At 44.2% G+C, this 16,134-nt stretch overlaps 1 protein-coding gene across 1 annotated transcript; it reads left to right on the forward strand.

Annotated features, from left to right (window-relative positions):
• Positions 1-352: 352 nt before the first annotated feature.
• pals2b (protein associated with LIN7 2, MAGUK p55 family member b) lies at positions 353-15,566 on the forward strand (the record flags this gene model as incomplete). The annotated part of the gene is made up of 5 exons (XM_008296765.1): positions 353-431; positions 7,102-7,164; positions 11,036-11,300; positions 14,719-14,819; positions 15,414-15,566. Coding segments are annotated over exons 3-5 (390 nt in total), but the record flags the coding sequence as incomplete, so codon positions are not given.
• Positions 15,567-16,134: the final 568 nt, after the last annotated feature.

Here is a 16,134-nt window from a genome sequence, read left to right on the forward strand (position 1 = left end):
AATGAGTTTAAATGATTTACAGTGTAATCCCAGGTCCCTCTGTTGTCAGGGGTAGCTTCATGGATTTAAAAAAAGAAAGTATCCTACAAGGTCAGTGGTGTTCTATGGTTTTTGAGGTACTTCAGTATGAATAGTCTGTGTGCATGTGAAATGATGTCAAAACGTATTTGTGTGAATGGACGGGGGCATCACAGTGTGACAAAAAGGAACTACTATAGTCCACAATGTATTCACTGAGGAGGGGGGGCTGGTCCTCGGCTGCCATTGGGCCGCGCTGCATGACGTCAGCGCGGAGGCGGGGCCTGCTGCCTTGATTGGCATCGTGTTCTCTGGTAGTCTGATGCGGGACCAGGACAGACAGCTGAGGGGGGTTTGAATGTCCAACCGGGACGGTCGGTGGACTACCGCGAACTCACACGCACAATTCACAGGTAAGTCACGGCTTCGTGGCCACATTTGAAACGCGGAGATTGTGAATTCATTCATCAGCCGGCAGTCAAACGGCAGACAAAGACACTTAGCCGTGTTTGAGGTGCAGCAGGAGAGTTTGACAGAAGGAGCGGTCCGTGCCCTGTAAAGCCCGCTCTGTTGGTCACAGCGAGCCCAATTCAGGCGCAGATCAGTTCGCTCCGGGCGCCTATTTTGGACTCGGATGCGCCCCTTTTCCCTTTTCCTGCCTAACGTGAGGAAGGATACGGCGGATGGGGTTGTAGTCGTAAAGTGTGCGCACGCCACAATGGCTCGGATGGGTAACAAAAAAATGGCCGCACGTGTGGCGAGATCGGTGTTGAACGTACGGTTGTCTTGGTCCAGCCAAAAAGAAAAAAAAAAACGAAAAAAAAAAACGGCGCAGGCGTTTGGCACACGGATCTGGCGCACGGTTCCAGCGCACGGATGTGGCGCACGGATCTGGTGGCCGTGCGTCACAACCGCGGCGTAAAAGACGGAGCTGCAGGTAATGGTGCTGTCAGGAGGAGATGGTTGTCCCGAAATGACAGGCTGCAACATCTACCAGCGAAATGAGAGGAGAAAAAGAGCGCACATTTTCCTTTACATGACACAAGTCGTAATATCAGCACCAGGTAGAACATTTTATGCAGTTTTGTTGACTGGACAAACTTTAGGAGCAAACATCTACAAGCCTGAGCCACCTCTGACTGGAAGGTTGGGGACCGGTGGCTTGGCACGGGCTGGCCGACCGGAGGCGCAGCCAGACGCTCGTATTGATTTTTATTTTTTGTCCTCCACTGAAACGTATGAGTGCTCCATCTAATAATAATGCACTAACACGATGTCAGGACCACTTTGTGGGAGCACTTAATCGAAACATAAAACCACCTACATATCACAACAGACTGCAGCTCTCAATGAATCTTGGGACTTGGCATGGTTTATAAGCAGTTTAGCCTCGGCGCACGTGATGGGGGAAGCCCATGGACATACGCAACATCCTTGGGGATCCTTATTGGGAGGGGCTATATAGGCCTCCAGACCACTGAGTGGGGCAGTATGGATCCTGTTGCATCTAAACTAGACTTTATGGGTCGTTCTTTCTTCCTTTCAATTGTATAATCAGATTTTGTTGAATATATTAGGATGAACAAAAGCAGGAGGGGAAGGAGGCAGTTAGTCCATTAGAGGAAATCTGCAGTCCCTGGGCAGGGATATCCAGTAAGACTTCGGGATCCAGGATGACCTTTATTGTTCTGCTGAAGTAGGTGGATTAAGGCTGTAGTTAGACTTCTCATAAGCATATACTATTCCTTCCAGTCAGCAGGCTGGAAAACACGAATTTCAAGTTAGACACGTGCCCTCAATGTTGGAACATATGGGAGTTGTCAGTGAGCCATTCAGAGACCAAATCCAACACTCTGAAGCTTCTACTTCTCTATTATTAATACACAGCTATGGGAGGGATGGTACAGAAAAAAAGAGGAGGGAAGGGTAGGGAGCAAGAGAGATGGAGAGAGGAGGGGGGGGGAGGAGATGGACCGGAGGAACTGGAGTGACTCAAACCTCCCAGCTATGAACAACAAGAGTATCAGAGGACTGTTATCTACAACAATAAATCTGCAGCAGGCTGCACCTCCCTACTGTTAACACACAACCAACTCCCTAACAGTTGTCACAAGCTTATTGCATCGCTGTCAGGAAAATATACAACAACATGACCACAGAGAGGAACATCATTTTTTTGAAAGGAACTCTGTGTCAGAACTGCTACCGGGCATGTGAGGGCGAATGTCTTTGGCAGCTTTTTTTTTTTTTGCTGCAGCAGTCTATCCTGCTGATTCACCAGATTTCATCAATCACTAAGATCTTAAAGGGGCATGCCGCTGCAGATAAAACATACAATTACCCGTGTGTCATAAGACAGCTCGGATTTACAAAGAAAACATCCCCTTGACTTGAATCAGGAAAGACGCTTTGAATCTCATCCAACTCCACGAAAACTTAAGCGATGAAGATGGCAGCAGAAGCTTGTGTGAGATCTCTTGCATGTTCTCATCTGAAAACTCATTTGAACCGAGACCGTATAAGGTCGTCATGTGAGCACAGCGGATCAAAGTCTCGTTCCTTTTTTTTTTGATGGAGCCAGTGGGATAAAACCATCTGGTTCTACAAAGAAGCTGATAGAAATTCTTTGCGAGTCTTAAAGAAATTTGACACAGATAAACAAAGATGTGTTCCTTATCTCTTCTCCTTCTGCGCTTCTTCCCCAAATCACATCCTATTTTCTTACCATCCAGCATCACTTTTCTCATCTTTTTTAAACTTTGCAGTTGCGTTAAGTGCTGTTGCATCACTTCTCGCCGCCCCATTCCCTCCCTCCCTCCCTCCCTCCCTCTCTCTCTTTTACTTAATACTAACGATCAGTAACAGGAGGCTGGAAAGGCGGAGAGAGAGAGACTGAGAAGAAGCAGGCATGGCCATGTGGCGGGTTAGATTATGTCACGAGGTGCACGTTATTAAGATCGCTGCGCGTTCAGTGCTGAAGGCTTTTGGCGAGCTGTGTAATTATATCATCCCAAGCTGCGTGGCAAAGCGCAGACATCCCACCAGCTGGAACATCACCAATGAGGAAATTGAGGTCATTTTCTTTGGCGACGCTTGGAAAAGATGCAAAAAAAAATAAAATTGACTGCGTTAAACGGTGGTGACTTAGATTTCGATCGGCGTCAGGTGAAAAGTTGAGGTGAGCATGAATCAGCAGAAGGTTGAGCTGCACCCTCATCCTTTGTGGAAGAGCTCATTTTGGTACACTTTTCAGCTATAACTTGTTAGAAGGCATGGTTATGATAAATATTATGCAAATATTGATCTGCTAAGATGGCTATCTTAGGGGTAGCAGTGTAATCCTCTTATTGAGCGGCTGCGTTAACACATGGAGTGACCTACATAGGGTTTGTCTGGAGGCAGAGGGTGATGGGTGAGAGGCATGACAGGACGGCGTTGGTTATGGGAGGAGAGTGGTTGTATGAATAGCCAGTCATTACACACACACACACACATGTAGGTCCAACAAATACACACTGCTTCTTTGAATATCTCGTCTCCCTCTAGCGCTCATTACCATACTGGTGTTGTGCAGTGGGAGGGCCGCAGGTCAGGGTTCAAGAAAGTTTACAAATTGCCCTTTGCTGCTCCTGAGGTCACCCAATGAAATGACATCTGGACTCAGTGGCCTCTTTTGTGATTCTCAAGTCATTAAGAGGAACCGAGAGTGATGGCCAAGCCTCCACAGAGCCCGGGGCGCAACGGGACGGAGAAGAGGGGTGGAGAGAATATACAGGCGTGGGTTCTTGCAGGACGGGCGCCTTATTGGTCGAGCTCTGTATGTGTGTTTCCTTGCCTCAAGGTGTATGGCACTGCACTCCATCTGAGACTGTAAACTCACAAAATACGCCCATTGCATCCCCAAGTGTTAGTCAGACTGAGATTTCCTGCTTGCGTGACTAGAACAGGAGGAATTAAAACCCCGGTTTGCCTGGTGTCTTTAAAAGCATGCATATGCACACACACACACTCGTCTACACGAGTAAAACAGCAGTGATGTTTTGTACAAAAACAAACCCTCTGATCCTCTCATAATCCCTCTTCCATGAGCTGTCCATCATCTGAGTGCTTGGCAACCGAGGGCACTCAGGAGGCTTTTGTTGGCTCGTCCTTTCATGCAGAGCGGCCAATGGCAGGCAGGATTGCAAATGACCATTTTCAGTTTTTTTTTTTTTTTTTTTCCTGCCCCGAGAGCAGGAGAGAGGACGGGACAGTAGAGGTGTTAAGACATCAGAGGAGTGCAGGGCACCCTCGCTGTGAGCGGGAGCAGCCTGTCCACCAAAAAAACTGAATATAACCCAGTTCCTGGTCCTTGAGATGACCTGGCTTTTTACATGCAAATGAGCTCCTGCACAAGCCTCTCTACATTTGTTATATATAAAGCAAACTCCCCTGAAATGTTCCCAGACATTCAGACACAGAAAGGTTTTTGCTGTTTTCACGACAGTTACTTGGTAGTTTTTAGAAACAGTTAAACAGATTACAAAGGTGCTCTGCAACCACTCCTACCAAAGACTTTCTCGTCCTTGTCTTTTCCACCTCTCATCCTCCCAAGACTTGAGAGGCTTTTCCCCACATCTCAGTCTAATCTTCAAGGATTGTTCTCTGTTCCTCCTCTTCTTCGAGACTCCTAATGTGACTTTTATCTCATCCCAACTCTGCTGCTCTGAATCTCTTCCTCGACTCTAAAACTTCTCCCCTTTCCTCTGCCCATTTTTATACCCTCCGCTAAGATCAGGTTGTGACCCTTCCGGCCCTTTTTTTCCTGCTCAGTTTTTTATTTTTTTTTGCTCCTCCCTGCTCGTTTGGGCCTTTGATTGGTCCATCCTGCCTCCTGCTCCGTGGTGCGGATGATTTGCCGAGCAATCGTCCGGTGATTTGGCCTCCATTAACATTCTTCAGAGGGATAACTTTCACTTCCAATGAGCGTGTCGGACCTGATTGTAATCTGTGTTGTGTAATGAATCAAGCCCTTATGCTCATACGGTGAAGGAGCAGTCGGCTCCAGCGGGATGAATGAAGGGACCCCGGTGTAGCAAAACCGGTGACGAGTAGACTTCCTCTGCTGGGAGTGTTTTGGCACTTGGAAACTGTTCTGTTCTGGATGCTGACTAAAGAGAAGCTTAAGGTCAAAGGTCAAGTAATGGTCTGTCTCTCAGACAGTATAGAGACAAATATCTTCATTTTGGGATATTTTATAGACCCTCCAAGCGAGCAGGTTGGACTTTTGACTTACATTGGACAATCTTTCAAACACCCACACTCTCCTTCCACTGCTCGAGGCGAGAGAAACACACAGAAGGAGGCTGAATGAAATGAGGCTTGTAAGGGGGGTAACACATTGTTTTGTTGGCAAATGTAGACATCAGTTATTTGTAATGATATCATTTCATAGCTTTTTTTTTTTTTGGGAGTTTCATTTTTTGCTGGCTTGCATTTTCAAATGGTACATTTCACAATGGCTATTCAGGGCTGCATGAATAGGGTTTGGCGCTGGCAGATTTTGCGGTTTTCTCAGACAAATGTTTGAAACATGGCAAGGTGGGGCGGGGGTCGACACAAGTGAAAATAGTGACAATGCTCCATCTCGAGTAAATGTCATGCATGAAAAATCCTACCAAAGTAAAAGTACAAAGTTATTAACAAGTGTTAGCAGCGTGTTACTGCTGCAGGTGGAGCAGGTTGGATCTACTTTACATAAAGCTTTACATACAGGGACAGCAGATACATCTGAGAGGTCACCAGATGATTAATGAGAGAGGAAAACGAAAAGAAAAGAAAAAAAGCACAAATCTCTTTTCAGATGTTTTCTAATCTTAGAAATCTTTCGGACCATTTGAACATTTATTGAAATGAAACCCTGTGAGAAGTTTAAAGGGAAGCTCTAAAATGTGACTACTTTTTCTAAAAGGTTGCTTTAATATTTACCAGTTTGTTGTATTTTAATAGGGTGGAATGTTACAATACTCTGAAATGTAGTGGAATGGAAGTATAACGTAGCACAAAATGGAAATAGTCATTCGTCATCAAGTACCTCAAACCTGTTATTCAAACAGTGGTTTTACTGGCTGATGCAAAAATCCATTTTTGTGAGTAAACCTTGTTCTACCTACTTGAACCTGACAGTGCATCTTGACCTTGGAAAAAACAACTGGCAAAACACTCTCCATTCAAAGTGTGCTAAGTTACTTGTTTTTGACTTTCTCTTTCATACGCCAGGGTCTTCATCAGTAGTTGAGGTTTATTGTGAAACTCAAGATGCAGACGGTAAAAGATTGTTTTGATCACTTTTAGCACTTGTTGAACACAATGAAAGTGTCAGAAGTAGCGTGTGGACCTTGAGCTGATAATGTTACTGATGCAATTTTGACTTTTTTCAGATAAACACACTTTTAAAAAAAAAAAAAAACAAGGATCTGTCAATTCTGTTTCTTTTACCTTTTCTAAAATTGATGCTGCATCAACAAACAATCCCAGAGCAGGTACGCTGATGCAGAAAAATCAATGATAATTCCAGATTGATCTTAGCTATTGTGATATATGTAAACCCCTGCATGATATACACTGACTCGCTGTGCAGCATGTGTGTGTGACTCTGCAAGTGAAAACGAGCGGAGAGCCTCCCCGGGAGTGAATGCATACTGCTTTGTCATTACTTTCAGAGAATAGTGGCCATTTACTACGCGGATGGCGGAGCGCCAGCTGATGATGCAGGCATCCTTGAATAGCTGAGGACAATCAATCGTGCGGGATGGCTCTGTGCATCGTTCTAAAAGAACAACTGCCACCCTCCGCAGACGAGACTCCTATCTCGCTGCAGGCAGGGATGACATAGATAGATGGAAGCGAAACAAAAGAAAAACTCATTGAGTGTGTGTGCGAGGGGATAAGCACGAGTGTCTGAATGCTCAAGCGAGTGTATGTGAGGAATGATGAAAACTGGTGGGCAGGAATGCAAGTGGAGCTGAATATTCATGGCTCATGCGGATGAGGCTCACAAACTTTTTCACACATCGCCTGCCCTCCCTTCCTCTGTCTCTCCAGGTCTTCGCAGTTGACTGATGAGCAGCCAGTAGGACCGGGGTTGGCCTACACCGACTGGCATAGGTAAACACAACTTCCTCAGTACTAACACATTGGAGACGTTTAGGGATTTTTTTTTCCCCCCGTGCTGACATGATTTCGTCGGCTCTCTGGGAGAACTGCCAGTCTTTGAAGCGAGAGTGCACTGAGCTGTGTTGGTCAAAAATATCTTCACTTTTAAAGAAGTAAAGAAGCAGCCGGTTTGCCTGTGTCTGTCCGCGTGGATTTGACTTTTGACAGTACTTTCTCTGTACTCGAAAGGCCCCGTGCTAATATTAATCTTCCAAGTGTGGAGATTGAAGTGTTTATATAACCACGATCTGTATATATTCATTTACCGTCCGTGACTCTTACCATGACTGTGACCTGCAGACAGAACTTCTATAATTGCCTGTATTGGTTTCTATTATATTTTTGTCAGAGCGGGTTAAGTCTGCTGTACGGTATTTTTCTGACTTTGTCGAGGCTCCATTTGCTGATAAATATTCAAGGCTGATCACAGGTACAGTTATTTCTCATGCAGGCTTCTTTTTGGCTTTTTTTTTTCAAAAAACATCAGTGTGCCTTTTGTTAATGCTATTTACATACACAAATGAGCACATTTCTGAATAATAAACCAGCTGTTATGATAAAACATTCCTACTTTGCTCATTCCAGACTGGGAGCTTGGTGATTTCAATTGTCTTCGAAAAATCTGTCCCGACTCCCCGTGATGCTGTCTTACGGTTCGCATTCTTCTCGTGCAGCTGTTCAGCCTCAGACAAACTCTGTGTGAAAGCAGTTCTTATCTTCTTGCTTTCTAAAGAGGAATAATTAAGTCGACATTTTAGAGGAAACACCAACCGAATGTTTAACCAAATGGGAGCTTCCTGCACTTCCAAATGTACTATAACTCCTATAACATCTCTTGCTCCCCTTCATGCACATCAGATTTAACGATTCAGCGTAAGGCCATTTCAGCTGTTGCCAAACGGAGCGATGTATCATACTTAAGCCATGTAGAGACGTTTAAACATCAGATATGGCGGACGAGGGAGGGAGAGATTCTGTAATCCCGCTGCTTTCGTGGCCGGATTAAAATCCCGCGTCCCGAGCTGTGGGGGGGAGGGGTTGGCCGGTGGTGTTGAGGATGGGCTGGAGGGAGAGGCGGGGCGGATTAAAGCCTACAGATCTGCTTCCTGCACAGCTGTGTCACCGTGGGAGGGGCCTGATGGATGATGAAGGGGGAGGAGCCTGTTTCAGATTATGCTGGCTTTCTGATCTTGATGCTGCAATGTGATTTAAAGCACAGGAGATATGACAGGAAGTTAAAAAACTCTGATGGAACACTTGTGCATGCAGGGATTTAGCAGGTCCCTGGTTGGTTGTTGTTTTTAACCACAGTAGTGGTGTGACTTTTAGATGGTCAGTTAGTCCATCACGGTGGTTGAGACAAAAAATATCTCAGCTACTACTTTAAATTTGTGCACAACTATCACTGGCCCAAAGGAGGAAGGCCTCTGACTTGTCATCTGACACCAACATGAGGTTTACAGTTTTGGTTTCAACAACTAGTAGAGCAATTACTATAAAAATTCACACTTTAAATCAGTGGCCACCAGAGGATAAATCCTATAAACTAATGACTTTTACTTAAGTTAAGTTAAGTTAAGTCAAGATAAACTTTATTAATCCCACAGTGGGGAAAGTTCACCGTTACAACAGCTCTAAAAAGAAAAAGTCAGTACAATAATAATTTAGAAACACACCGTGCAAAATTGCAAGAGAAAGCATTATATACAGAAGATGTCTTTTTAAAGAAGACTATATACACAAGAATGAGGTAGTAACAGTTATTGCACACAAGTGGAATGTGTATGTAGGAGGAAAAAGAGCAGCAGTAACAGAGGTCTGACTGATGTTGGAATAAAGGACCAGCAGAAATGCTCCTTCTTACACTTAGGGTGTAACAGTTTAATTAGTTAATTAAATTATATTAATTCAATTTGCCCAGTACTTCATTTACAGCAAAATATGTGCAAAACATTTCCGTTAACCTCACCTGTTCAGTGCCAATTAGACATTTATTTCGAAATGAAATTTTAAAAATGCAACATCACTCTTTTTGAGTTGTGACAACTTCTAAAGAAATTATGTTTAACCAACAAACTAAGTTGAGTTAAGAGAATGATCCTATTTACTACAGTCAGGGGTATTTTAAAATGTAACGTATTTATTGATTGGTAGCATAAACCAGGTTTTAAAGCTGATGGCTCATAAAAATCCAGTTGTTCCAACTAGTGTTTTTGCATTATTTTCAAAGGAATTTTAAGTGTTATGTATTTAATTGCCATAATTAGGAACAGAAGCTTTTCAGTTGGTAAATTAAAAACAAAAAGTTGCTCCAATGTTAAGTAGGTAGGGGAGGAGAATTGACATCCTGACCTCAAGGTGAAGAAAATTCTAGTTAACAGGCTAATTTTAATAAATTATCTCAACTCAAAATTTCATTTTAAGTAACTACTGCAGAAATTTGAATTACACACAACAACAAGTTGATACAACCAACAGCACCGTTATGTCAACCCAGCACAGCTAAATGTTGTTTGCAGTTTAAAAGGTTAATGAATTAGAATTTTTATCTTGCAGCCATGCATTTAATTAAGTGGTGGGAATGGATCCCGTGAATTAGTTAATAGTGTTGCATTGCCATTGTGAGCATGTTTGGCTCAAAGCTTCTTCAGCACAGCCTCACAGAAGCGCTATCAAGGCTGCAGACACGTCTTCTTGCCTTTTTTTTTATTTCCAAAAGTCTCTCGCTGCGATGTGCTCGTATGCTTTGTGCAATAATACTTAATTTTTATCATCCATATAAAATGAGGCACTGAGGGAAGAATATTTATTACGACAAGGCTTCCGTTAAGAAACAGTCATGCAGCCGGTAGCTTCCCTTGAAGCATTCAGGCTCAGGGGTGGAGCGGCTTAAACTGCAGCCCCCCCCCCCCAAAAAAAAGAAATGTGCATAATCCTGTCAGCACCTCGAGTCTACTGACTTAGCGGGGAGCAAGGTGGTAAGGGCGCATTAATTTGAGGAGGAAGAGAGACTGAAGAAAGAAAAAGAAAAAAAAATGAAAGTGAGAAAAGGCTCCCATTAGTCTGAGGAGGCTTTAGGGAGGTGGACGACCGCTGAGGGAATACGTACAAGCACAATCTGCACACGCTGAGAGTTTCTGCACATTGCAGCAGCGGGTTGCCCAAACTCTCTGCAGAATGAGTGTGAACGAGAGAAAGGAGGAGGAAAAGAATGGGAATGTAGGGTCAGGCCCCCTTCAGTAACACTTATGTAAGATTACTTACATAATGACACATTCAACTGGTGTGTGTGAGTGTGTGTGTGCTTCTGTCTAGACAAGAGGGGTAACTTGACTTTGGGTGGGGTCGGGGGACACAAGAGGAGGGGTACTCGAGCAGCAGGAGAGGATTGTGGGATTATGTGTGTGTGTGTGTGTGTGTGTGTTATCAGCTGATGGGGGAGTGGGAGGTAGTATGGGAAGGTATTAAAGTCAGAGTGGAGGGAGGGGACTGACAAGTACTGAATGCATGTCCACATCTGTGTGTGCCATCCAGCTTTCTACCTCGCTCTGTCTCATTTCACGCCTGTCTCTCCAAACTTATCCATACATCAGCCTCTTTTCCTTTTCTTAAATTTCTCCCCTCATCTCTCTGCCTCCTCCTCCTCCTCCTCCTCTTCCTCTTCCTCTCCCCTGTTCCCCCCTCGTCTCTTAATATCTTCTGATCTTAATCCCATTCTATTGTCGCTGCCTTTGTGTCTCTTCTCTCATTCTCTGTCCTCGATCCCCCCCCCGCCCCTCTTTCTCCTTTGTACTCTCTTTTTTTTTTTTCTTTGGGAGTTTAGAGGGTCAGCAGTGCCAGAAAAGACAAGATTGGAGGACAGAAGACGTAGTTGCAGAACTGCTGGTGGTTGACTAGTGGTTAGCCTTTAGCATACTTGTGGCAGCGTTGAGGAAGAAAAGAGGGCTTGGCGATGGTCACAGCTATGGACGATTCCTGTCCCAATGGGGTACGGGAGGAGGAGGAGGAGGAGGTGACGCCCCCGGGACAGGCTGGCGTGGAGGGGCCCCCGGCTGTGCAGTCCACCCAGGGAGCAGAAACGTCTGGAGGTGAGGAAAGGAGGAGGAAGAGGCGGCCTGTCACATGTTTAGATGAACAGAGAGATGCTGTAGCGTTAGATTTTGATCTTAGGAGGTTCATTGAAGGCTTCTATGAAACATTAATCATCTCGAAGCAACATTGCAACTCCCAGAGGGTGGTGAGATTGCCGGATTTTTCAGTTTCAGATGTAAAATATCCCAAAAAATAAATAAAAATCTTTAGAGCAGCGATTCCCAACATTTACTGTCGAACATTCCCCCACAGCCCAGAGGTGTCAGATGAACTTAAGTTCTCCTTCATGGATATGAAGCAATGTTCTGCATGTCACATCTAGTTAGATTTTAAACCACTAATAATTATATTAAATCTGTTTTGGGATAATTGAACTGTCATATTGGGGTTGATTTGATCATTTTTGCATTTTTGCTACCACCAAGTAAAACCTTTCAACCAATCAATGTCTTTTTTTTGTTAGATATTTAGATGTTAAATATTTACCATCTTATATAACTTATCAAATACATTTAGCTATCTACACTATGTATCGCTTTGAACTGTTTTACCCATTAATATTGTTTCAACCATTTTCCATTATTTTTTGTGTATGCTTCAGCCATCAGCTAAAAGTTTCCCGACTTTCACTTTTATCTGACCTGTTCACGACTTTTATTCCATCTCAACTCTCTGTCTGCTCCACGGCTCACTGTTTCAGCCCTTTGTATATAACCTTTAACTCCCTGTTTAGACCTTTCTACTTCATTGCTAACAGGCTTTCATGCACTCTCAATCCCAACAGGTAATGTTCAAGTGTTACGGCTGACATGATTTTTTTATTTTATTTCTTTTTCAAAAATAGTTGAAGAACTACTTTCAGTTAAACCCTCTGGTCAGGAAACTCTGAGCTTTAGCTGTGAGAGTTGTCTGTTTTCCCTGGAGGTGTCTCAGTTCCTAACCTGTACTGGTAAAAAAAAAAAAAATGCCAAAGTATATTTTTGTTATCGATGACGTGTCAGTCAAGGTGCTCCTCTGATCTTCATCTCACAAAAAAAAAATCATCCCACGTATAATACAAGTAGCCAGGTCTTCTCTCCTGGGATTTGTCTTGCATTCCTTGAGAAACGGAGGCAGGAATTCTTAAGCAGGGAGGCTCTGAATTGGCATTCAGCGCACATCACGCTGGTAGGTGTAGATACTGAGGCAGTGGTTAGATGGTGAGAGAGACCGCAGACGAGTCCCACAGAGGGGAGAAGTAAAACCAGGTAAGGAGAGTGATTCATTATGTAGATGAATGAATCAGCAAAGGAGAAAAAAAAAAAACACTACTGTATATGTGTGGTGCCATCATCTCTCAGCTTCTTCACAGACAGACTCAGCAGAGATGAGTCGCCGTTTCTCACAAGAATGTAGATACTTTTAGGTCAGAGGCTTCATCCACAGTCCCTTACTGGACAGAAATGATGTGGTTTCTAGTCGGGATGAGCGAGTAGCACGTAGCCGGGGACGAGTTTGGATGAGCAAACATTCCTGTGGTTCCAGGACGCCATGACACAGTGATCTCAGTGAGTGGGCAAAGGTCAACACATAGAGCACAGAAATGCAGATACAAAACACCATCCAGCTGCGTGCTCCGGTTGTTTCAGCTTGATGTATCGCTTGGAAGTTAGTTGTGGTGTCAGGGTTTGTGTTTTTCTTCCTTTCGCTGCGTTTCTTTTAGGAAAACAGCTCACTGAAACTCCGACAAGTTGTAGATGTGAAACGCCGAAGAATTGAAAAACACATTTTTAAAGGGAGGGGGTTGGACCTCAACAAATTATAAGTGTGGGTGAGCGCGCTGAAATCAAGGCGGTGGTTTGGTGCTTGTTTGTGGTTGTGTGTGTGTGTGTGTGTGTGGATGCTTCTACTACAATTACAGCTCTGCTCTGGAACAGTGTGTGTGGTCCCCAAAGGAGCTAAACGTCCTGTTCATGCACACTGACTGCTGCATATCCAAAATTGAGTTTTAGATTACGCTTTCTGTGTCGGAATGTATATATATATATACAATGCTTCACGGATGACTCGGACTGACTCGACTTGATTATACAGGTTTAATAATCTGCAGTGCAGTTTTTAACCTCCCTTCCCTTATTTGTCCTTCTTTAAGAGGATCATAAATATTTAAGGTTTGTTTTTGCATTGAGCCTGCTGTTTATGCAGTCTGTCTCTGCTCTGTGGTTATCAAGCCAACGTGAGCTATCTGCTTCCCTGTGAGATAATTAGTTGGGTTTTTTTTCCCCTCCTTTTTAAAAAAACAAACTCACTCTCTTCTTTCTTAAGCGCAGAGTTGCATGACTATTGTGCAAATTAGTCATTTTTGATAAAGAAAAGGTAGAATTTAAATTGAAATTGTATCTAAAAATATTGTAATTGCAAAAAAAAAAAAGGGAATAACAGTTTAGGCCAGAAAACACAGGGATCACAAGAAAGGCTGCAGCACACGCAAAGGAATCTGCATTTTGTCTCGTACAAAACGGATTTACATATGTTAAGAGAAAGCTGATGAACATTTTACACCACCACAAGCGACTGCAGTGTTTCCTAATCGGTGTGTTTAAAGCGGCAATTCAGCACGTGCCGCTTAAGAGGAGGTCGAAGTAATAGTACGACTTGACGTGATGACACTGAATGTGAGTCAAGTGTAATAATGGGTCAGTAGAGCAAAACACCGAGAACTCATGGAGTGAATCAGCTGACTGGACATATTTACTACCCACCTAAGTGTGTAATGACACATGCTCACACACATTCACACACACACAGGCGTGCGTACGTTCCCAGGGAGTTAAGTGTCTTAAATTGGCTTACACTGGCTTTGAGACCCTGGCATTAGGACGTTAGCTGGCTGATACCTGCAGTCCACACCTCCGCTGCTGTGCGTTTGTGCCCAAAGGAAGCAAGATTCAGTCGAGTTCATTTGTTCAGATGCTTTCTAGTAGCCGACAGAATTTCAAACCTGGAGCTTTTTAGGTCTCGGAGTAGTCAGCTGTACGTTCTTGTGGGAATGTGCTGACTGAGCTCTTCTAAAACTGTGCACATTCGAAATAGAGAAAGTGAAATCACAACACAAGTCGACTCAAGGTGCTTTCAGATTAAGATGAAAGATGCACCAACAAATTGCACATCATATCATTTGGGCTGTTCCACGTGTCCAGAACTCTGTGTGTAAAGTATGAGTAAATGGCAAACTGGAGTTTAAAGAATTAGCTTCCGTCATCAGAGTATAGAAAGTTGGATCGTCTAGGTCTAGTTTTGTGACACTCTGTTTGCTGCAGCACCTTTAACAATGTTTATGCTTTGAATGACTTTCACGCCTGGCTAACCCTCCTTATCTCCTCTCTTTTTTTTTTTTTCCTCTCCGTATCTTTGCATCTCGCCCCGTCCGTCCAGCCATGCAGCAGGTGTTGGATAATCTGGGTGAGCTGCCCACCTCCACGGGCGCCAAAGACATCGACCTGCTCTTCCTGCGCGGCATCATGGAAAGTCCAATTGTACGCTCCCTGGCTAAGGTAGCACACACACATAGATCAGGGTGAGCAGCAGACTAACCAGTGAGCCAGCTCCAGAGGCCTCCTGCTCCCAGCTTTTGCTCTGCCTTGCTCTGGCTTGAGGTGCTCCAGTACAGCAAGGCGTGCACATTGGCAGCAGCGCATGCATCTAAGCACTTATTATCACAAACCGCTTGCTCCGACACGATCTTCACCGCTGTTTGATATCTAGCGTGCGGTGAGTTCAGTCAGAGGACGGCTGCAGCTCCTGCCAGACGGGCTGCTGTCATTTTCTGTTATCCAGCTTCTCCCTGCAGGGCTGCAACTTGTAAAGATGACAGGATGACTAAACAGAAACAAATACTTCTTTGACTTTTTTTTCCACTGTAACATGACTTCAACAGAGGCTTGCTTACAGAGCAAAATAACCTCACAGCGGCACTATAAACAGATTCCACTGTCAGCATTCACTACCTCTCAACAGAACTCACATCCGCTCATTCAGCTGTCACACATCCAAATCAATGCTAACATCACTCACCTTCTTCCCACCTGTGTGACGAAGCTGCCCTCCCTGAGCTTCTTTGTCTTCCCCAGGCTCACGAGCAGCTGGAGGAGGTGAAGCTGGAAGCGGTGCAGGACAACAACGTGGAGCTGGTGACGGAGATCCTGGGCGACATCAGCAACCTGAAGGTTAAAGACGACAGCGCGGCCGAGCTGTCCAGGATCCTGCAGGAGCCACACTTCCAGGTGAGACGCAGCAAACGCAGCTGGGCAGAGCTGAAACAGACAGGATCTCCTAGAACAACTGTGCTGCCAGTGGACTGAAATAATGTACAGGGATCCAATAACAATATTTCAAACCAAGCATGGCGTTCTAGCATCTTCTTTGCATCTAATTCCACCGACTAATATAAATAAATGTGAATTTCGCTGCTATTTATTGACATTAATTAAGCCTCTCTCACAAAGAGAGGAAGTCGGATATTTAACCTGGGAACAGTGTCTCCCTGTGGGCTTAATGAGGAATTAGTCTTGTCTTGTTTCATCTAAACCTCTCGTCTAACAGATTGTTTATGCACATCGCTGAGCCACAACATTAAAACCAGCTGAGTAATACTGTGTAGGTCCCTCTAATGCTGCCGAAACACCCCTAATTCTTTGGGGCATGGACACAGAACCTCTAAAATGTATGATACTGGGATGTTGGCAAAGGATCCTTCTGTGGGCTGTGGGATGAGGCCTCACATAAATCAGTCTTTGATGCTCAAATGGATCAAGATTTTGGGAGTTTGGTAATACTTTTAGCTCTTCGTCG

The sequence above is a fragment of the Stegastes partitus genome, unplaced genomic scaffold (assembly GCF_000690725.1).
Source record: "Stegastes partitus isolate 25-593 unplaced genomic scaffold, Stegastes_partitus-1.0.2 Scaffold1150, whole genome shotgun sequence".
Taxonomy (NCBI): domain Eukaryota; kingdom Metazoa; phylum Chordata; class Actinopteri; family Pomacentridae; genus Stegastes; species Stegastes partitus.